The sequence below is a fragment of the Ailuropoda melanoleuca genome, chromosome 6 (assembly GCF_002007445.2).
Source record: "Ailuropoda melanoleuca isolate Jingjing chromosome 6, ASM200744v2, whole genome shotgun sequence".
Classification (NCBI taxonomy): Eukaryota; Metazoa; Chordata; class Mammalia; order Carnivora; family Ursidae; genus Ailuropoda; species Ailuropoda melanoleuca.
In genome coordinates, this window is record NC_048223.1 from 84,590,689 (window position 1) to 84,615,498 (window position 24,810).

Here is a 24,810-nt window from a genome sequence, read left to right on the forward strand (position 1 = left end):
AAACTAATATAACACTGTATTTTAACTACACTAGAATTAAAATAAATTAAAAATAAAAACTGACTGGTATCCCTCACCCCCAAAAAAAGCAGAGGCTCAGAACTAATGGCCCCAACACATAATTACGCTGTTTGACATACATTGCTAAAAAAAAAAAAAAAGAATGACTTGTTGACTTTTAATGATTCAGTGATTTCTCTAGAAAATCTAGATGCTCCAGAAACACTTGGCTGATGTTGCCCCCATAGACATCTGCAGGAGCAGAGACTTACCTCCTCCCATTTACCACAGATATCTCCAGATCATCTCACATGTTTTTGTAGCTGAACATTCCAGGCATCCAAGCTTGTCTTCAAAACCAATTTATTAGAAATTGGGATTAAAAAACAAACAAACAAACAAACAAACAAACCCCTACTCGGTCTTTTATAGAACCTGAAGGTCAGATGGAAAGTCAGAATGTTGAGTTATATTACAGTTACATGTCTACTCGATGCACTTTTCTAAACCAATGGATGGTTTGTAATAATTAACTTCAATTGGTCAATAAAAAAGCACACATGGAAGTATTTACATAATTTTTTATATCTTTGTAATTTTGGATTATTGAAAATAGCCACCTTTTCCAAATTATCTCCATATCTTCTTTCTTGTGTGTCAGTTTACTCCATTTTGATAAAAAGTCTGACCTGCTTCTCGGAGTCTATTTTGTTGAATTAAGATTGTGTTTTGTACTGCATGGTGACTAATATAATATAATAAAAAATATTATTATTAAAAAAAAGATTGTGTTTCAAGACATGATTATTATTGCCCCTATGTGGTTTAGTTTGGAAGTACTTAAGAAGAAAACAGTAGAGATTGCAATCTTCAGGTTAGTTACATCACCTTGACATTTTTGCCTAATCTCAATAGCCCATATTCACTGATACACTTTCCCCCAAGGATAACATCCAGTTAATACTTTATTTATTTTTTTCATCTGCATCCTGTGTTGTTGCATGGGAAACACACAGACACACAAACACACACACAAAAATGTATATGTACATGTACATACAAAATCTATATATATGTGTGTGTATATGTATACATATATTTATATACACATATATACACTTGTAATATATGTATTATCTCTTTACTGCATTTTCCTTACTTATGCAAATGTATTTATATTATGCATACTTTTTCGTACCTTGATTTTATTCTTTTTGATGGTTGTGTAGTTTTTATGTGTGGATATTTCTATTGTGCCCAGTTGTTTTTGTTTTATATTTATTTTGTTTCGCTATTAAAAATTGTACCACTGGGGGCACCTGGGTGGCACAGCGGTTAGGCGTCTGCCTTCAGCTCAGGGCGTGATCCCAGCGTTGTGGGATCGAGCCCCACATCAGGCTCCTCCGCTATGAGCCTGCTTCTTCCTCTCCCACTCCCCCTGCCTGTGTTCCCTCTCTCGCTGGCTGCCTCTGTTGAATAAATAAATAAAATCTTTAAAAAAAAAATTGTACCACTGGCATACTCTAGTGATGATATTATTTTGAATTTTTACAATCATATTAATGATGTAAAGTCCTAAAAGTAACATTCTGGATCAAAGAGTGTATATTTAACATTTTGGAACATATTGGCAATTTGTACCCCCAGTATATTAGCACCAACTCTAATTTTCTTGAATCTGTATCTTTACTAAATCTTCTTGAAATTAAATTTTCTCTATTCTGATTTGTATCCCTTTACAGTGAATGCAGTTGTACACCTTTTCATATATATATCGCATATTTGTCTTCATTCTTCAGTAAAATTCTTGTTCATGCATTAGATATGAATATCCAGATTTCAAAATTTTCTCTGGAATGGTTAGCATTCTAAGATTGTCATTTCTCAGGGTAGTTTTTATCTAGAGTTTCTAGAAGAGAAACCTGCTACCCTTGCTGCCTGTTCAAGAGCTGTGTATCAAAGTTAACAACTTGCGGCCTGTTTAAGATGCCATGTGATATTTCCCTTGGGGCAAAGTTTTTCTTAATGTGTTAACTCTATGGGTTTTCATAAAGGCTTCTGAGCCTTATAAGATATCATAGTCAAAGGTGAAACCAAGGCTTACTACCTATAAAAACTGAAAAGCTCACAAATTTCTCTTATTAAACCCAGTAATTGCTTGGCAAAGGCTGAAGGCGAGGAATGGTGGAGAGTCGAGGGCAGGTGCTCTGAATTAATATCCTTGTAATTCTGAGAATGTTCTGAGGTTCATTCAATCACTATTTATCGAATCCCTACTATTTGTAATCCAGCTTCTAATTAATTTTTGTGTATATAAAATGTATATTGAATAAAAAATACTTATGTTTTTGCCTGTCAGGCACAGTGTGCCATGGGTGTAGACTGAAATGAGGAGACATATTTAAAATTCTGAAGTGAAGAACCCTCCTGGATGGACCTTATCTAAGCAGAGAGAGTTTGGGGGAAGGACAAAGACCATACTCAGTGTGGGAGAAATGGGATGCCAGTGATGTCTCTATCATTCTCCTGATCATGTGCCCAGTGGACAAATTCCTGGCAAGTTCAGTAACTTCTCAATATCTAGCTATAGTGTTATAGGCCCTCCTCTCCTAATTTGTCCTCCAGCTCATCTCTGTGCATGTGGTTTCCCACAGTATTCAAAGGCGGAAAGGCATCCTGTGACTGCATTGGAGAAAATGATGGAGTCAAGTTTTGCCGGCCCCCAGTCATTCCCAGAGGTCCCTTCTCCTGACAGAGGAAGCCAGTCTGTCAAACACCACAGGTACAGGTAGCTACTCATGGTGGGGATGGGCACGTTCACACTACGTCTAACGTTGGGCAACACATGCCAACGAAAGGCAGCCTGATTCAGGAGACATGATTGTTCTTGCTTACCCTGTAGTTCTCCATGGAGTGGATGCACAAGCTGCTTGCAGCAAGTAAACCAAAGCTAACGGCAGGCACCCATGCCCCTGTAAGAAGCCTGAAGGAACTATTCACAACACCCATCAAAGCTGCAGACACAGACCAGTGAATGAAACAATTGGATTCTGAAAAACTATTAAGAACATGATTTTGCCTAGCCTGCCTTATCACCGTCTGCAAATTTAATGACTAATTCTTCCCTAGGCAGCTGATGTAACATGCTTCAGGTCTTCCAACGTGGTTTCACACAGAGAAAACTTTCCAGGGGGAGGAAGCTTGGCAGGTCTTCTCCTTGGGTTTACGAGATCTGTTACCAGTGGAGTGGCACTCTTTTGCAAGCTGACCATAGAAGTTGACTCTTTGGGGGAGAAAGCCAAAAATAAGGTTATCTTATAAATGTCATAACATTCTGAGGCCAAGCAAGGTTTTCAGCATCTTCTAGTCATGTGCTGCATTTCATATACAAAAATCTGAAACTCCGAAAATGCAGTCTTTGTTCTAAACCAAGTGCCAAAGTTTGGGACTGATGGCTGTGTGTATGTGCCTCTGAACGTAATAGCCTCAGTCTTCGTGGAAGTTGTGCAGTGATTTAAGCATCCTTTCCTTAGTGAGAAGTACAGTATTTTAAATTAAATATATATATATGTACATATATATATGAAAAGATTAAAATTTCAAAAAAGGAGAAGGTACAAAATAATAGTTTTCATTTATCACAGTGAACATCAAGTATTGTACAGAATTGCAGAATATTATGTTGTATCTCTGAAATGAATATAACATTACTTAAAAAAAAAAAAAACGTAAAAAAGCCACCAGTTGTCCCCAACAATGACAGATAAATATTGTTGACCCTTGTTTTTCACATACCTAGGCAATGTTTTGAAAACCTCCATGACAGAAACATGCATTATACAAGGAAACTATCTTCTTCCTTGACTCTCAATGAGTCCCCTAAAAAAGGATTTTCTTGATGCTGGCTGCATTTACTGGGAGGTTTTCAGTCTCTCTGTATACTAATCCTCATTATGGGATAGTGATTTTTTTTTTCTCATTATACGTGAGTAGAGACTGAGATACCAAAATTTTGCAAAAAAGTTTTTTAATGGTTTAAATATTTTCAACTTGGAATTGAAATATATTTGGCTGTTGGATTATTGCTTCAGTTATTAACTACCAGTTTGGGGTCATATCAGTTGAGGCATTTACAGATATTTCCCTGTTAAAAGAGCATTTTAGTTCACTGGATCTAATGGAAGTTCTTTAATTAGGGAAAATAAGTCCAAAATTAGCAGCCTTCTATAAGATGGATATTTGCTCCAAAACATTTTCTCCTGCTGATTATAACATGTTGAAGTGGTGTCCCATCCAGTCAAGTAAAATAATTATGTATAATATTACTCTAGGACTATATTATGCCATCAATGTTTTAAAGTTGAAATAAAAAAGAATTACAGTTTCTAAGATAGCCGAGCTGCAAATACCCTACCCTATTCCTTGTTCGTCGACATATATCCCCCTCTTAAACTTGGCTTCTGCTATGTTTCTGGGACCACTCACAAATTAAATAAGGATGTCTTTAAGAGATCTTCCTTTTTGTTTGGTTCAGTGACATTGCAGTATTTGTTGGCATACATTGTGTCCTGACAGATAGGCAAGGGTTGATTTATAAAGCACTTTTCGAACTTTGTAAATTATAGTTTAATATATCATAGCTTTTGTTTTGTAAAACATGCAGTAGACTTAAACGTTTTCATGACTGATAACCAGGTCGCTGATTTATCTGTCCTGCAAACTGCTCCATAACTTCCCGAATGCCACTGGGTTAGAAGGCTTGAATTGATTGATCAATAGGTGTAGAACTGTTTTTGAAGATGGGTCACTAGTTCATACCGGAAGACTTTGTTGTTGTGACAGTTTGGCTAGCTATGAATAATTAATTTCTTTTTTGTGCACTGCAAACATGACTTATTTGGATAACTCATTATAACAAAGCTATTAATTCAAAGCCATTATTTCTCATGTTTAGTTCAAAGGGAAAAAAATCCTCTTGCTTTTTAAAGAAAAATCTATTATATTATGTCATATCTATTATATTAGATTTTAGCAATATAACTCTCTTATGGACAGCACATATGGGAGGTTTTTAGAGTGAAATAAGATCAGGGTTTTAGCCTCCGAGTTGAGTTGTCAGGTGTGGAGGAGGAGTCAGGGGAACTCATTGCACTGAGCTCCTACTCCCTGCCAGGCTCCCTGAATAATTCTCTCTTTTAGCCCTACAGCAGTCCTATGACTGAAGCACGATGCTAATACCTTCCTTTGGCACCTCTTCTACCCATATTTAGTTTTTACCTTTTTCTGCCTTGCCCTGTGCACTGAAAGAGCAGCAGGCTCTCTTGTTTGCTGTCAATACAAAGCACAGGAAGGAGGTGGAAGGATGGGAGGAGACCGAAGTCCTGGCCTTTCTGTGCCCTCCCTCCCTGCTCGCCTCAGCTATGTCCCTTGTCCCTCGTCCCTCTTCCTGCAGCCACAGTGCCTGCCAGGTGGTCTTCTCCTTACAGCTCGCTTTCTTTCTCCATTCTGGTAGTTTCCCTTGCCGTCGTCCCTTCAGTTACAGGGACAGTAACAGCTTTCTGTGGTTACTTGTCCCGACGTACAGTAGTACCCCATGTTGGCTTTTTTTTCCCCCCTCAAACACTGAAGACACCTTTGTAAATAGTGAAATCTCCCCCAATGACCCAAGTTAAGAGTATCATCTCTTTCTCTTCAGGATTCTGACTGGTAGATGTACTTACCCCATTGTCAGGTGCTAGCAATATACAGACCTGAGACGCAACCCCAGATGCAGCGAATTCTAGCACCAAAGCCTGAATACCCCACAGACTCTGTAAGAGCTTCTGGATAATACGGATAGAGGCTAGAAGGGAGGGGAAAAAATAGCTATTAGAACTCTTTAAACTTGTGGCCTTAGTGACCTAACGAGAGGTCCCATGTTGTCAACATACAAGAAATACTTTGATAAAGAATGAAGGTATAAGATGTTACAAGGTATGACCCATTGTTTGCACAAACTCAAAGTTAATGTTGGCTTGAAGAAGGTAAATTTTAATCATTCACTTTGCCAAAAACATTCAGTGTCTACTGGCACTCAAATGTCAGGTTCTCAAACTCTGATCTTAGATAATATTTGAGATGTTTTCTTTTGTATCTATTAAGTAGAAATAACAGTAATATTGCCGGAAGGGGGGAAGGTTCCGGAACTCCAAATAATCTAGTGACATGGGTAAAATTACTTTGGGAGACTGGTCCCTTTAGAGCTTGATATGCTTGCTGAAAAATTTGAAAATGTTTTTCATCTTTCTCTATATGGCTTTGTTGGTATTTTTAGAGATAAATGAGAATACAGCAAAAGATTCTAACTTCGCTTGTTATCTGAACACCGCAGAACATGTTTGACCACATAAACTGGCATCGCATGGAATGTCTACATAGGAACAGAGATCTCCTTACCAGTTTCCCCTGGCTGTAGGGTACATTCAGTGGGGTGAAGATGGAAATGGGTATGGAATAGGTAACAAGTCAAATTAGCAATTGATATTTATAAAGAGTCTAGCTCTTTGCTCGGCATGATCTATGTAGGAATCTCAATCTCACCTAAGATATATCCCATTTATGCCTTTTGCCCTGTGATAGCATCTGAAAACATATGGTTATTTGGGTATTTGGATGTATGAGCCAAGGAAAATATATAATCAGATGTTTATTAAAAGCAAATTCAAAAGAAAACCAATTTAGTTTCTCAATATTGATGAAAATTTGAGGTAGTGAACTGGGAATTTAGCACATATGTTAAGGAGAGAATGCCAACTCAAATGAGGTTTATTTATTCTACCACTAACGCAAGTGAACTTTTCCCGGTGAATCCCTTCGGAGTTCCTGTGTTTAGTTTTTGTCAGTGTCTAATAACGAGGCCATTTTTATTTTTCTTAGAGAGATAGCTACTGTATCCTGGATAATGAGGGTGGCTGAGAACCAGGAGCTTGAGAATTCCTTAAGCCCACCTCTTAAAGCTGCTATTGTTTTAATACTTTGTGCTCCAGACTAGAAAGCCTGAAACATGGGAACTTCTCTTTGTCTCAGTTCTTACAAGGGTAAATGGATTAAACAACTTCTGGTCTTCTCCTAGCAGATATTCTACAGTCATGGATGGAAAGCCTAATCTAGAACTTGGAGTACTTGGAGTGAAAAGGGAGTGTTTGGAAAGTTTGAGCAGCCACATGAAATGTTCTTGCTAGGATCAATCTGTTGGTTTTCTTTCATCCCAGCAGGAGTCTCTCCTCTTGCTGCAGCCCAGGGCAAAGGAGTGGTATGCTCCATAGGAATGCCTTCAGGAGAACACCCCCCTCGCCCCGAAGTAGGCTGGGTGGCATCGTGGGACCAGCATATCAGCAACTTGAGGAATCAAGGATCCCAGACCAGGATACGATACCTTGTCAAGGGTAGGTCTTAAAAGCAATGGAATTTAGGGAGGGTATCATGAATGCTCAAACTTTAAATTGAGTTATTATGTTCCTTAGGGTTTTCTTCATTGATTTTTGTCATTAATAGTCTATGAATGCTTACTTCTGTCTTTGTTCCACAAAAGATAAACTAAAAAGAACAGGTACAATGAAAATAGATATTAGGGAAATGTGAGACAGAAAAATAACACTAGGGAGCAAGTAAGTGCATAGCTATCTAGGCGGTATATTATATAGTTGCTGAAACAACCGGGGATTTGTCTTTGATTTAAAAGAAAAAGAGATTTCTTAGGAGGACTAATGTGTTCCCTCATTCTTAGGTTTGAAAACCAATTACTCAATTCTCTAATCAATACCCTCAACAGTCACCTGTAATGTATGTAAATTTATATATAGTATCTACTTCTGTCCAGTCAATACTGACAGCATATTGTCAAAGTACAACTTGCTAAACTCAGATTTCTAGGTTCATTTGTGGTGTAGGTGTGGAAAGATGGGCTTGGACACCAGGGCTGCTGTTCATTCTTGCAGTGCAAATGTGCCCTTTCCTCCAAGTGGGCGCAGACCCTCATAGGGCTCATGGCATGGTGAGTGGAGTAGGGTGAGCCTGCATTCACCTAATTGGTATAAATCGCCCAATAAAACATGGTAGCCCTTCCTTAAACTGACTGGAGTTTGAATCTCATCTTGAAAAAATTTTATCTTCTGAAGTTTTCTCATGTATAAATTGGGCAAAATAATACCACCTTCCTAAGGGTTGTTGGGCAGGTTTTAAAAAACTACATGTGTAAAGGGCTTGGACCTGACACATAGTAAGCAGAGAAGTAGTCTAGCATTTCTTGTCACAGGAACTGTTAGAGAACTATTAATTTCAAGAGCAATGCAATCAGGGTTTATTCCAGAAATGTCAGGAACCCATTTCCTCACTCAAGCCAGTTCTTATTACATCTGGTTTTTATCACTGTGGATAAAGCAGTCCGGTTTCTATGCTGCTTTGGCCCGGATGATTTTTCCAGACTATCTGTATCAAACTGAGGGCCATAGCAGGTAGGAGACATCTATCACAGAGCCTTACCTTTTCCTTTTCTTCTTGGCAAGATACACATACAGCAATGCCCTGTCTGACAAAACTCAGCAACAGATTTCTTCAGAAAGACATTTGTAATTTTGAAGCAATTCCAAATGGACTGTAAAATACCTTTGGTACAGATCTGGGGTGACAGTTTGCAAATTCAACATAACAGCCACGTTGTCCAAAATGTATAATGCAAGTCAAGAAGCAGTTTGCATTTCTCTTTGCCTTGTATCTAGAAAAGAGGCTTGCATTTAGCCCCTCTTTATAATTAATCATGTTTCATAATTACTTTTCTTCTTGAATCACTAAGCACAGATAGTGATTCTTAAATCACTAATAGTGTCTGTTACTTAGGAATATGTATATGGGTGAGAATGAGTGAGGGGAAATCAAGTTCAGAGATTTCGTGGGTGGGGAGAGAACCCAGCCCATGCTGTCTTTCTTTTCATTGGGCACTTTATGGCTCTCACCCTGTATGTCCCAGGTATAAGGATGCTCTGAGCCTATGCCACACATAGGCTTGAACTCCCTACACGAATCTTCAGGGGCTCAGAGATTTCCATGCATGTTCAGGCACTGCTTTTTCTTTTACCTCCTGGGAGACTTACACTTCTTGTCTGCATAGTAGTAGTTTTGTTTTGGTTCAATCATCATTGGGTTTGGAATATTCTCTGCAGCTGGCTGGCCACGTGTATTTTCCTGTGTGTGATATGCCCCCGATGTTGATAAATGGTGACTCGAAGTCACTGTGCGGTCAGCACAATGAATCTCAGGGAACAATCTCATTCTCAGTTCTTGAAAACAGCTATTTTCCACTCCTGGGGGACTGACCGTCTCTCCGGACTGGAAATGGGATTGGTAATAGAATTTCACAGCTAAAGGCCCTCTTCAAATCTGTCCCAAGCCCGGAGGGGGAGTGAATGAATATACAAGAGCTATCAGCCATCTGCTGCTTGTTTATCAAGCGTGTGGGCGCTGTCTGCTAGTTAGGCTCCTGGTGGATGTGACTTCTCTCCTCGGCACTTACGTCAGCCCAGCTTGAACCCAGCACATATCTGAGGGAGGGCTGAGGAAGGAATGAGATGGAGAGGAGATTCCTCAGAGCGTTACCCCTAACTGATAGACCTGGGACAAGGGTGGCAATGGCTTCTGGAGCTCTGAACTAGGTTTTGTCAGGCAAATCAAACTAATGTATTCATATGCCAGGACAGAAAGGAATGGAATCACAGAAGTAGATGGCCTCACTTAGCTAGCACTTCACAGACTTAAGTGATCCTTCACGAATTTAAAAAATGAGCACACTAAGGATAGCAGAGTTTAAATGGCCAACCTAGAGTGGCATATCCATGTAAAAGGACTGAGATTGAATACTGGCCTGACTAAATGAACCACTAAACCAGGAAAGAAATGTGAAGAAAATCACATTCATGGATGGTGATGTGTAAATGGAATAGCTACATGGATGGCTCCAGAGGGAAAAACAGATTTCTTCAAGTTAGCCAGTTGATTTCAAGGCCACGCGCACCAGGAACCGAGGCTTAGAGTTCCCTGTAGGAATGCAGATTCCTTGACCTGACCCCTGAATCCCCGGGAACCAAACCAAGTGACTAACTGTTGGAACTTCCCCTTCATCCTTTAAAAGGATGCTTTGACTCCCCTAGTGACAAATAAAATCCACTTGTGATTTCTGGAGGAAGGACAGCTCAAGCTGGTACTTTAAAGTCGCTGAATGACAAGCTATGGGTCAAACTTGTGAAAGAGTCAGTGAATCTTAAGGGACACAGAACTCCGAGGTGTCTTCTAATCCAGAACCACATTAGAAATTTAGCTCTCACTTAAACTTCTGGAGAGCAGTCTATAGCTTCTACTCAAATACCAGTGCTAGGACCCTCATAGCAACTCTGAGAAGGAAGAGAGGTCTCTGGTTAAATAGCCCAGAGGCATTACTTCAATTAGTCCCCAGAGGAATCCCCCTAGGTCAGTATTCCCACATGTTGCAGAGCACTGGGATTTAAAATCATGTCAGATATAAAATGAAATCACATTTTTGGAGAGTTGTAATTGTTTGAAGTCATCTCCATGTGATGGTAACATTCTAGATTTCAGTTTTTGCCAGCCATGTGCCCCATCCCTGACTTGTAAGGTGACACATAAGCTAATTGCAATTCCTCTTTCTCACCCAAGTCTGAAGACTGCCCCAAGTTTGGTTTGAATTGCCTTTGATTACTTCGTCGTCATGCCAATGTAGTCATGAGGTTACAATTTACCAAGTCCTCTGAGATATTTATGCCTTTACCCAGCAGTTTTACTAGGAATTTTTAGATGCTGACATAAGAATTTGCACCTGTCACCATCACATCTCAACCTGTTAGATTCTACCCACTGATACACCCAGAAGATACCTATGCGGAATACAGTTTTATCCCAATTGCATTTCTTGACTCTGTGCCATTGGTGAATGTGATAAGCAGACATTGTCTCTCTTTATGCATATCAGTGATGCTAACAGGATGACATATGCCCCTTTTTTTCTTGTTGCAATTAAGTCATTGATCAGAAACTTTAGGGTCAGATTTTCAACCATGTAACACCTAAGTGAAAGTCAGTGTAAGATCCCCCAGGGAATTTCCTTGTACATGACTATACAATTAGACTGTAATTGTAAAAAGATTATACGTCCCTAAAAAGGTGTTCTAGTGCACCTTAGGATGCCCACTCATTTCTGGCTTTGATTAGAAGAATTACAGTCAGACAATTTGGGATTAACTTGTTCCTCTGCTTCTTACCAAAGGCATAATTTGAGGGAGGTCACTTGAGTGCCCCTTAATCTAGTTTATTCATCCATTGCATGGTAATAATTATAAATAAGCCACGGGTTTTTAAAATTTTAAATGAGGTAATTAGACATAAGCATGCTTTTAAACAACATTTTGCAAATGTCAGCTGTTATGATGTTTGAAATGGACATTAACTGGGATATAAAGGGAGCACTTACCTTGAAGATTTGTTCATGTATTCATGCATCCACTTGATCAGGATTTATTGATTGCCAGCTCTGTACTAGGCATAGTAAAAGAGGATGGACATATAACGACACCTAAATTGGATACTCATCTTTTCTGTCTGATGGAAAGACAGACCTAAATTTCTCTGATTGTGTCCTTACAATAAAGACTTCTATTTAGTATGCAAGACACTTCATTGCAATTATTCTTTCCACTTATAAACATGATTGTTATTTACATCGTATTGCAAGACAAGGGGAATAAGACCTATTATACGGAGGGTGGCTATGTTTAGATTATGCTTAAATTTGGTGTTTCATTTAACATTTAATTAAGGACAAATAACTGAGAGAATAGAGACTACTGTTCAGGACCCCAAACCACATTTTCTGTGAATCCACAACATACCTGCCCCATCTCTGGCACTGGAAAATTCACCAGCTCTGAACAGGCAGTAAGAGGGCTAGCCAGATCCTGGCATATTCAAATGACCTGGAATGGCACCTTGGCATTCTTGACAAGCTACTGCCGTGCACCAGCGAACTACCTTACGTGGCTCCAGAAACCATGTGAGGAAAGTTGCCATATTGGTAGAGGCCCAATGGACCTCACTTCATGTTCATCCCCGGCGAGGAACTGTATGCCTCCATTCCCATTTGTAGGATCAGCAATCTGGCTGGCAGTGAGGTGGTTTCTTCAGAGTAGAGAGCCAATGAAATTTGGATTTTGTTCCCCCAAAGTAGTGTGAAGCAGAAACACTCAGGATGATAGCACCTTGATGCTTCATGTTGGGCTTTCTGATCACCCCCAACTAGTGTGGCCACGAGTCTACAGACTAAACCCGGGCTGAGAGGGTGGTCACATGGATGGAGTGGAGTAATGCCGTTATGGGTTTCCTGTTTGTCACTACGGAAAGGCCACACTTACCTGCTCAATCCCCATTTACTTTGTATTCTAGGATAGAGGTCAGGAAGACTATACCCCACCTGCCTATACAGCTGTGGTGTGTTGAAAGATCCCTGGACTTCAAGTAAGAAGATCTGGGTTTGAGTCTCAGTCTGTCACTTATTTTCTGTGTGACCTTGGGCAAGTCACTTCACCGCTCTGAGCTTCAGTTTACTTCTCTGTTTAACTGGGAGCATATTATCTGTCTCATGGGGTTGCTGTGAGAATTCAGTGAGATGGTGCATGTGGAAGTGCTTTGTTGACTGAATATTGCTCTAAGGAGGCACAGCAGAAAGCAGAATATGTCACACCATGTTTCTTTTTCAGGTATTCCTCCACTGGTTTAAAAACCCAACAAAATGCATCCATAAATATGCAACTGCCTTCAAGAGAGACAAATTCCTATTTTAATAGCTTGGATCAAAAAGACCTGATGGGATATTCATCCACGCGTGCCAGTTCCGTGCCCATCATCCCTTCAGTGGGTCTAGAGGAAACCTGCATGCAAATGCCAGGGATTTCTGAAGTCAAAAGCATCAAATGGTACAAAAACTCCTACTCTGCTGATATTGTCAATGTGAGTATCCCAGTCAGCGATTGTCTTATAGCAGAACAACAAGAAGTGAAAATATTGCTAGAAACTGTCCAGGAGCAGATCCGAATTCTGACCGACGCCAGGCGGTCAGAGGACTACGAACTGGCCAGCGTAGAAACCGAGGACAGTGCAAGTGAAAACACAGCCTTTCTCCCCCTGAGCCCCACGGCCAAATCAGAACGAGAGGCACAATTTGTCTTAAGAAATGAAATACAAAGAGACTCCGCATTGACCAAGTGACTTGAGATGGAAGGAATCTGTGCATTCTATGCTTTGCTCAACAGGAAAAAGAGAGGAAATTAAACACAAATTATTTATATGCATTAATTTAAGAGCATCTATTTAGAAGAAACCAAATAGTCTATCGCCCTCATATCATACTGTTTTTTAACAAAATATTTTTTTAAAGGGAAAGAAACGTTTCAGGAGGGATAAAGCTTACAACTAAAGCTTTTGGGTAGAATTCTGAATACAGTTTCAGTTAGTCCCAACACCGGCCTCTTTTGGCTCTTAGTAGATGTGGGTGATTCAGACCCTCAGCCCCACCGCACCAGTGTCCTCATAAAAAAGCACTGGCCAGGTTTCAAAGAGACAAGCTGTATCCTGAGGGCGGACGTGCCAGTGAGCAGGTGGCCCTTGCATTTGGCTTGCTGGTCCCAACCCCTAAATTTCTATTCATGCGACAGCCTCCTCACAGGTGATGTCATGTCAACCAATGTAGTGTTTTCTATTTCATTTCTGAAGAATGGCACAAAGACTCTGGAAGGGGGAGGACAGGAGATAGAAGGAGTAACCGGGGGCAGTCTTAGCTACTCATCTGTGCCAGCTCCCTCTGAAATTTGAAGGCACAGAATCTCAGAGGGAGGTGTGAAGGAAATTATTATAGAAAAAGAGATGAGAAAAATCACAATGTCGTGTCACTAAAATCATGCGAATAGAAGTGTTTTTCTTTGAGATTGTGTAGGGGCTCCAAAGGAGCATTTCTCGGTGTGTGTGTGCCTGTGTGTACGTGCGTGCGTGTGTGTGTGTGTGTGTGTGCGCGCACACAAACGTGCGTTGGTATGGGCTTGCTCGCTCCGAGCACAGGTATGCTGTATGCAAATGTGTTCAATGTGTGTATGTGTGTGCATGTGTGTGCATATTAAGCTTGCTAAAATTTGTTCTGAAACATCAGGGAATTTAATATTCAGAAAAAAACTTTCCCTCTCAGATTTGTTCACTTTAAATTTATCCATTAAGTATAAAGTTCAGTTAGTAAGTTCTTAAATCAAGGTCACTTGCATGGCGGGGTCCTATAAAACCCTTGACAATGTCAAGATCATTTTCTGGTATGAATACTTTTGAGAGGAACAACTATTGGCTCATTAATGATATCAGTATCACAAGGCGAGTTGAGGATGTGTGTTTATTTTGAATTATGCATACTTTAATGATCTACACAAGCCAGTTATCAGATTGACAGTTACCCTTTGCTTTCTCGTCATCCTCATTACTATTTATTTTGTAGCAAGTCTACTATTTGTGGACCAAGACATTGGCTTCTGTGGTTAACATGGAAAGAATAAATTGTTGAAATCACAAAGCCCAGACTTTTCAGTTCACAGGAAGCCCCCAAAAGAACAGTAAATTGTGTTGTATGTTCATTTGGAATAAAGCAATATTTTTACCACTGCTAAGGTGAACTGAAACTTCTCCTGAAGATTTGTCTGTTTTATTTACCCTTATTTTCATGGGGCATTCAAGGAAATTAGTGTTCACATAACCAGTCTTTTTCCGATTATTGGTGGTGTTGAGTTGTTATGTTTACACTGTTTTAAATAAAAAGGCACAGTATTTGAAAGTATATAAAAGATTTCTTTTACTGCAGTGTGGGAAGACTTTGGTTAAAATTTCCATGTGGAAAAGTCACATTACATTGAAAGGGAATGTAACTATTTCTGAATCAAATATTGAATATATACAATTCTTATTGAGGTTAAGTTGTTTCTGTTGAAAATACATTGCAAATTGTTTTTTGAGAACATTCTTTAATAATAGACATAATGTCATGCAAGGGAAGGAAAACATTGTGTTCTTACCAACACTGTTTAGTGGAACTTCAAGGTCTCAGATGTTGAAAACACTTTGGTAGGAATGCATTTTACATTTAACAAAAGGTTATTGGTATTCATTAATTGTCCTATTATACTTACATTATTTTGAACATAGAGGTAATGTTGTTGGACTCTTAAAAGATTATCACAAATTTTTAATGTCTGGACCATCTAGGCTCCCATTTAAAAATATTGTATCTTTGGGGCAAGGGTACATGACCCCCATAAGTTGCATAGTCCAATATATTACTGTGTTGAAATTTATCACTATTATCAAAAATTAACTGGAAGACCTCACAAGTCTGTTGAAGTTCAAACTTGTTTCTTGGGTTTTTCATCAAAAGGTTCCTTGTGGCATACCAAAAGGATTCATACACATTTCACCTAATTAGGAGGTGATCATTAGGTGACTTGCAGCAGTTATTTTAATATATTATTCACTCTGAAAAGATTGAATATTATCAATCAAACTTAAGCCCTGGTCCAACCCCCACTTTTTTTTTTAAGTAGAACCAATATCAGGCACACCCACTGATAGTCTGATGTAAAGTTCAGAGATACAGTTACTTCCTAATTGATAATCAAGACAAAATCTTCCATAAAGAACAGGTATTCATGGCTATTTCAGTGGTTATTTGTCTCCTTTTGGAATGTGAAGCTCTCCTTTGAAAAGGGCCCAATCTCAAAATGCACATCTTTGGGCACCAGCTGACGAGTGCTGGATAGTATCAAGACTTTCAAAGGTGATCTAACATGGCAAACACCTAGAGCCATCGGTACCTTGTCCTTCAAGCTCATGTGCCTACAGAGAGGTGCTTATTTCTACAAGACACCTTTGATTTTGCTTCATTTTCCTTGTCTTTATTATGTGAATAGATATTTGGAGATTTGTAACTAAGTAAATTGCATATTAGTTACTTATTGAAGAATGAATGTCATTCATGAGTTTTTTACTCTGAATCATTTTCTGATTAGTCTTTTTTTTATATAAGGCATATATTATTCTAAGATGCTATGGAATGCTGTTGTTCAAAATATATGACCAATTATATGCTAATGAGAAATAATAGAAATGATGTTGGAGAATTGGTATCCAAATTCTCTTTCCGATTTTCCCATGTATGTTATTCAGTGCTCTGTGTTTTACACTCTAATCCAGTATCTGCCTTGCTATGGGCCAAGGACTAAATATTTGTAGATTTATCACATTTCCAATGATTCACATAATTTCTTAAGTAGCAATAGCAAGGCCTTCTGGAGGAGGAAAAGTGCTGATTTTAGGACTTCACAAATTAATCTCTTTTGATAATAATAGCATATCAGACCTACCAAAAAGAGAAAAGTAGGGCCAAGCTGACTTTGAGAGAATGCCCATTGGCTTCCAGATTGAATGACAGCTACAATTTAAGTGAGGCCTCTGGCAACCGTGGCGAAGGCTGTCAATAACCAGGTCTCCACCAGAATACGCTTGATGTATGCAGCAGTTATGCACACCCATCTGCTGTATGGTGCTATAGGAAACCATGACTCCCTAAGGGTGGGGAGATGCTGGTTCCTTTGATCCCAGCCCTGTAAGCCAGAAAATATCGCCCTGAGACAAGTGCTGTGAAACATTTCCCAAATGAGTATATACTATACTTAGGAACACAGCAGGAGGGGTGGGATTTTTATTTGATCTTTTGGTATCTGGGAAACATTTTATATATAAAGAATACTTTTTTATTATTATTCAATTATATAGATTCAGTACAGTGTATTTGATGATAGCATATCTCTACTGTGTTTGTACCTTAGTCTTCAGAAATTCAGTCTTCATTCAGGAAAGATCAGCACAATGTTTCTGGGCCGTTCTCAATTTTAGATGCATCCCAATATGTTGTGGGAAATGATGCCTTTAAATAAGCTTTATCTCTTCCTCTTTTATTTTTTTCTTTCCCTTTTAAAGAAATAGTGAGGGTAAAGGAAGAAATTCATTCCTTTAGATCCACCTTGTTTTCTTATAATTATCTGTTTTCTACTGTGATTCCACACACACATACACGTATATACATATCTAAACATATATGTATATATAAAATACATAAATTAAATGTAGGTGTTTGATTATTTTGTTAGCTTTATTTTTGCTTAATTTGACAAATATTTAAGTGAATGCCAATGAAATCAAATCATTTAGAGCTCAGCCAAACTGGCAATGTTTAGATAACACAAGCATTTTCTTCAGTTCTTTCTTTTTCTTAGCTAAGCAGAAATATCCTCGGGTTGGAGAATTCACAAGACCCTGGAATAAAATCTCTGCTAGTTTATCTCTTAGACATGAAGATTAAACTATGGGTATATATGATTGCTGTCCCTATAGCATAAAGTGGTCTTAAATATATTTTTTACAAACATAGACACAAGTTCTCCCAAAGGTGCCTACAGAGGCACCTTTGGCTTCAAAAGCCCATGGGCTCTAGTGAGGAGTTGAGGTCAAGGCAGAGTGGTGGTGGTGGGGGGAATATTACATGTTAATATTGGATACATCAGTGAAGATGTGCAGATGGTAGCAGAGGTGACCAGATACCATCTTGATAAAATAGAGAACAGGCTTCTAGTACTTTGAAAACTTTTTGTCATAAACACTGATTGCCCAGGTATTGTTGCCTTTGAAATAATTAATTGTATGATGGCAAACAATTCATGCTGAGAGTCATCTTTGTGAAAGCTTGTGACTTACCTATACTATTGGTAGCTTCATGACCCCATCTGTCAAATAAGGGGGATGATCTAGTTCATCTTTGATTTCCTTCCAAATCGAATAATACCCTGTTATCCAATCACTCTAAGACTTAACCTGGTCATTTGTCATCTAATCATTTCACGACCTCCTTGGTGGGTTAATAGCTATGTCTTGTAAGACTCAACAATTATTGGAACCTGCATATCAACCTCTATATATTACACTTATAATATTCCATTTAATTTCCATAGAGAAATAGGATCACTTTTGACATTGTTAAAGTAAATTTATCTAGGACAGGTAATAAAGAATAAAGGATGGCCAAGAAAATACCTAACTACAAAGCTTGAGCATCAAAATTCGCCCCAAATTTTTGGATTAAAATTTGCTGCGGATTTGTTTGTTTGTTGTTGTTGTTGTTGTTGTTGTTTTAAGTGTATCCTTTGTGAATCTTTGTCAAACGCAGAGTAAGGAGCTCTTCTGAGAAGGCATGATACCTTGAAGATGTTCTCCTCTCACAGATGCAATGACACACTCTCACTGGATACACAGGATATTTCTTGATATTCTCAATTATTTGCATGTCAAACTCCTTAACACAAACCCTCCAAGTGAATAAATTCTCTGGGGACACTTTCACATTATAGTTGGAAATAATCCTGTCCTGGTGGGGGGGCACAACAGACAAAAAATGCAGGGTTTACTTATTTAATTTTGGTTTTAATTGCTGTTTCTGACAAATCAGTATCTATTTGCTCTTCCAATAGCATCCTGACTAGCATTAATTCTTCCATATAATTTTTCTTCATCAAGATCCCAAGTCTGAATTCTTTAGTCTTCAATAAAACAATTGCAGAATGTTAAAACTGGTGAATCAAACGGTAAACATCATTAAGTTGTATTGTGTTTTTAAAGATATAAGGATTCCATGTAGTTGTTTACAAAATCAAAATAGAACAAAACGCACATTTTTTAAACTTGTTGATATAGTTAGAGGTCTGATGAACCATTCACGCAGCCTTCTTCCACCGTACATTAATCCCTGATATTGTCCTTTCTGAAATGAACTGAAGTTGAAAGTCTTAAACAATCACACACACACACACACACACACACACACACACACACACACACAGAGAGTATGTTAAAATTCAATGTTGTCCTCCTTCTCCTTAGAGTTTTCTCTTACAGCTCACTCAAATGTGTCCAAATTCTCATGATGTGGATGACCTTGGATTCATATATGTTTCATATGAAATGCAGACAACAAAAAATACAGTGATTCTCTTTTAAGGCTTGTTCTACACAGCCTGCTTTTGAACCCTGTCTATCAAAAAAAAAAAAGTCTGGAGAATAAATATATTCTTTCAAACTGGAATAAATGGAAGAACATAGTACTCACCTTAAAATCTCTACATATTTACCAGTGGCCACTGTGTATATCTTAAAGATAATTCGAGGGAAATACCTTGATATCCTCTTATTTTTTCAAGTATGCAATTGTACACATTAAATCTAAATGAAAAATGAATTCCCCAGTCTTCATAATTAATATATTTTATTAACTCATTTGACCATATTTTAAATAATGTAAATCACACAGAGAAGAATACATACAAAATGGTCAGCAGAATATCTTCAGTTGTTATTTAAAGAATAAATTTTTTTTAAACAGAAACAATCTCTTGTGCCTGTGATAGTAATTTTGTCATAGGAGTGTATATGTTTCTCCTTCCAAGAAAACATTTCAAAATGCTGTTCTCTACTCTGTGGAGGAGATATGAAGACCATGGGAAATAATACTAGCTGTTTGTCCCTTGGCACCCCAGTAAAGTTTGGTCACAATATGTGGCACTGCATTTCAGGGAAATATACCACACTTCTTATTAAAAATAATGATATTACTAATCAATTTAATAATAATCTTGCTTTGTCATGTAAGTTTTCATCTGTGGAGGGAATCCTTGACCTTATTTTTCTGTTACATGTTCTCAGTAGTCTTTGATGAACCTGGACACTCAGATTCCCTTAGGTTGGATTCGTACTGCTAAGTTACTTTTATCTTACTTCTCGTTTATTAAACAGGGAATTTTCAGCTAAAATGAGAGACTAATGTGATTTTGTAGAGAGAAACAGCTTTGTTATTTTGAGTTGTGTTGGTGGAGAATTAAACTTGTAGTGTTTCCAGTGTAAGTGATAATAAGGTTCATGACTTTAGCCAGTACCTTCTCATACATAGACATAGCCTAAGGCTCTTTAATTTTCCAAATATTATTAACAGAATTTTCATCCTTATTATTATTGTTTTTTTTACAACAGTATTTTCTGTTTTGTAAGACAGAAAGAGAAAACCATCGATTTATGTAAAAGAACAAAACAATAAATAAAATGATCTTTTAAACATGGAATAAAAAATAAACCAATAGCAACATTTTTAAAGCCTTCACGTAAAATACTAACAACTAAAAATAAAATCTAAGGCTAAAATAATGTAAAGACATATTAGGTAATTGCTTTGCAAAATAAGTTTTTGTTTTAAATAATTCTCTGTAAACTGGACTCTTTCCATAATAATAGTTCATATTTTAGAATTTCCGTTAGGCATTAATTATGCCTACTGAGCTCAAACATTTAAATATACTAAAATCTCCACTTTTGCCATTTCTTTCAACTTGACACTAAATTTATGAAAATCTGTGTTTAAGATGGGAAAAAGTATAGAACAAAATTGTTATCTACTAATGCGTTCTTATTTTCTTATTGACAGTTTTCACTGAATGTTCCATATTTTAAGCTGAACATAGATGAAGCTACTGATTCAAATATGGAGACAGATGCCAACACATTCTGAAATTAAAATGTGTGGCACAGATATATGGAGCTGCAGTACAGGAAAGGGCAAGCTCACTTGGAATGCCTTAGGGAACTTAGAGATGCAGGTACTCTTAGCATCTGAGAAGAGCCTATTGAAGTAAGTTAATAATTAAGGCAACCCCCCCAAAAAAAACACAGGTTCAATCACTATATGACCAGCTTTGTTTCTGTGTGTCATCCTCCACTTTTTTTTCTTCCTTGCAGTATTATTTTTAAAGCAAAATCCAGTCATTGTATAATTTCATCAGTAAAAACACTAGTAAGTTAAAAGACAAAAAAAAAAAAAAGAGGTCTCAGTCTTCCTTGGATCAAAAACCTAAACAACTGAAAAGTATACCGTAGAGTTTGAGAAATAGGATATTCATTTGTTTAAAAAAAAAAAAGTACCTTGATCTTCAGTAATAAGGTAGCTTGTCCTGCAAATTCCAGCTGAAAAAATGAATGAAGTATTACTATGAGGCCTTCCTCCGGTAAGAAAGTAGAAACAGACACTTGATGCCATGAACATTTGCACAACAGATAATTAGATTTAATGGATTTCCTTTTTGCTTTGATTTTTTTAATCTTATTCTAAAATTAATGTCACTGAAAGTGTGAAAAATAAGAAAATGATCAGCATGAATTCAACAACACTAAGACCATACTCAACAGTGTTTTTGTAGATTTTCTTACTTTCCACATATGAGCATATTTCATTGTTATTTTCCTGCTATGTTGCGTTATAATTTAAAAAATAATACATCATACTATCCCATGGTAATACATTGTCTTCATAAACATTTAATTTAAAGGCTACATAAATTCCAGTTTGTTCCTATGTTATGACTTATTTAGACATTTTATTATTATTTGACATTCAAATTGCTTCGATTTATTCACTACCATAAGTAACTCCACAATTAGTATCATAGAATACACATTACTTTTTCTTTCTTTTGGAAGGAGAAATTTCAGGTCCATGAACAAGTTTCATAGGGTCTATAAATACTTGAAAGCGTAAGCTGTGCTAGTGTATAGGTTAGTATGTGCATTATTTTTGGTGGAGCAGAAAGGTCTCTAACTAAAAATTTCATAAAGTTAGTAAAGAAACGTGTGAACTTCAATGGTTATGAATAACTCCTTTAGGAAATTTCCTGTTATACACTGCAAGAAGTTTATATGGTTGGGTCAATGGGTGTAACTTTTTTAGTTACTTTATTTTATTACTATGTTTTAAATAAGACTTTGGCTTTCTTAGAGCAGCTTTAAGTTCACAGCAAAATTGAGGGGAAAGTACAGAAATATCCCGTATACTTTCCACGCCCTCACACACATAGCCTCCTCTTGATCAACATCCCCCACCTGAGTGGTACATTTCTTTTCACTGAAGAACCTACATGGACACACCATAGTCACCAAAAATCCATAGTTCTTACACTACAGTTCACTCTTGTGATTGTACATGTTATGAGTTTCAACCAATGTATAATGACATTTATTTATCATTATGTGTCATACAGAGTATTTTCACTGCCCTAAAAATCCTCCATGCTCCACCTCTTCATTCTCCCTCTTCCTTAACCCCTTCGACCACTGATCTTTTTACTATCTCCATTTGAGCAGTTTGGAGATTTATTTTTAGACATTACTCAATTAATTTCTAGAAGTGGCTAATAGACACAATTTTAACATTACTTGAATTTTTGTTTGCTTATTTACTTTCCATAGCAATATAACACATTGTAGTTACAATGGTGTAGGTCTCATCAGAAATGCATCATTTTAACGAAGCTTAATTTTAACTTGTAATTAGAAAAATGTTACATGCTTACACATAAGATATGTAAGAAGAGGAATAAAAATCACCACCAGGAGATAACCACTATTAATATTTGAGTATATTTCCTTCCAATATTTTTAATTGAATAAATATATAGACACCATATGTCATTTACAAAATTGGAGTCATCCTGTGTTTAAAACATTTTATACTGTTTTATTAACTTTACACAAGGTCTCTGATAATTTCCTCAATTAGTAAAATATTACACATATTTTTAATGGTGACATTATATGGACGAAACATTCATATTTGCAAAGAGCTCTTTAAACATTTATCACATGTATTATTCAAATGATTTATTCAAATGATATTTACCTACATTTGACTTGTGTCAATGTTTAAATATATATGTATACATATACGCATTAATTTTTTTTGGCATAAGCATATTTCTAAGTATAGGCAGACAAAGATATTAGGCTCCCTCACAGTATTAATCTGTCTTTTTGCGGAGCTCCCTGAGGGATTTTGATCACCAAAATCACCATATTTGCTAATGTAAACAGGTGGGTAAAAAGACATAAGCCCTAGAGAAACCTCTGTAGAGCTTACTACATTCACCTCTCCCGATTCACATTAAAAAAACTAAATGTTAAAAAATAAGATGATGGTTTTAAAATTGCCATCGGCTTTGGAACTGAGGTGGAGTGATATTAACATAAAAGCAAACCATTAAAAAGAACTGAGAATATGCCCAGGACTCGATGTTTTGCATATATTAACTTGTTCAGTCTTCATAATAACCCTATGAAGTAGGTATGCACATAATTCCCATTTTAAAGATGAGGAGGTCAAGGCACAGAGAAGTTAAGAAACTTGCCTAAGATTTCACAGATAGCAAATTGTAAGGGGCTGGATTTCAAGCCAGAATTCATGCAGACATACCTTTATTTTCTAATCTTATTATCTTGAGGAATTTCTTACAATCATAGTTCAAATGTCCATGATAGGGTAGAATCTCCAAGGCTAAGTGAAGATGATCCTGACTTCAGTAAATCCAGCAAATGAACATTACAAGTGCTAAAAATGAGGGCAGAGCACAGAACTAATGAGTGGGGCTCTATACATCCAATTTTGTGGGTTATTTGAAATTCTCACATATGAAATATAGTGATCAGATAGTTACCAAAACTACTATTCCTCCTCCCAAATATGACAGGTAACAGTGGCAAGAAGACCAGGGAGATCATACCTATGGCCTTGGCTACATCCACTGTTCCCATTAAGTGAAGAATGAGTACACAATGTCAGTCCTCAGGTCATCTGCTTCAACAGAGCAAGAGTTGGTGCCTTGTGTGACTCCACTTCCCTGTTCTTTCACTTCAAGGTGCCACATCACTGAAACATTAGTATAAATCTATACTAATCATCCCTCCAGCCTAAGATCTGAAAGAAAGATTTTGTTTTTGCAAGCACATGGTCAACAGAAGAAATGAAGATACATTCAATCTCTCCTACACTCACCATTATTAGATGGACACAAGCCCTAGAGGAGTCTGCACAGTCAAGGAAAAGAGATTATAAAATATCCCACCAGGAGCATAGTGAGACCATTTGCAGGCAAGAACAAAGGCCAAACATACTGCTTTCAATATGTAGAAGTCATGACTCCTTTCAAAATGATATTTGCTCTCATGTTGCACCTTAGAAATTATCAACTATTATATCAAGAAAATTTATAGTCACAGATGAAATAAAAAACCAAGGGCAATGGCGGAGACTCACTAAAAAGACAAACATTATATAAAGAAGCAAGTCAGGGAAATTTATTCTACAGAAGAAGAAATAATGAAAGCAGAACTAAAATCTGACAGAACTGGTAAAGAGGAGAACTGGATAAATGTAAATTTATGCTCCAGTAGGACTGGACTTAGAAACACAGCTGTCTAATTTCTTATTCTTCCTTCCTAAGATATGTTATTTCAGAATTTAAAAATAATAACAAATAGAAAAATTTTTTAATGTTACAAAAGCAAACAAAAATAATCCTACTGTTCTAAAGGGGAAATTAAAAATTCAGTTAAAGGAAATTTAGAAAATAAAACGCAAGACATAAAAGAATATTTAAACTAGCTAAAGCTGTACTTAGTGGAACCCTCAGAGTCTTAAATAAATTCAACTTTAAAAAAAAAGAGAAGTGTTGACTTAAGGATTCAACTGAGAAAGCTAGAGATAATGTAATCCATTTTTTTACATAAAAGAAATTATGTAAAGGCAGAAAATTAGATATTTGG

General features: G+C 37.2%; 1 protein-coding gene across 1 annotated transcript in view; it reads left to right on the forward strand.

The window, feature by feature from the left end:
- Positions 1 to 14,968, forward strand: part of NRG3 (neuregulin 3) — a gene marked incomplete at its 5' end in the record, with an annotated part of 1,035,788 nt that extends 1,020,820 nt beyond the window's left edge. The window contains 4 exons of the mRNA XM_034663597.1: positions 2,655 to 2,788; positions 7,251 to 7,424; positions 12,484 to 12,555; positions 12,798 to 14,968. Coding sequence (XP_034519488.1) covers positions 2,655 to 2,788; positions 7,251 to 7,424; positions 12,484 to 12,555; positions 12,798 to 13,305 — 888 coding nt within the window. The remainder of the gene's footprint in view (positions 1 to 2,654; positions 2,789 to 7,250; positions 7,425 to 12,483; positions 12,556 to 12,797) is intronic.
- Positions 14,969 to 24,810: the final 9,842 nt, after the last annotated feature.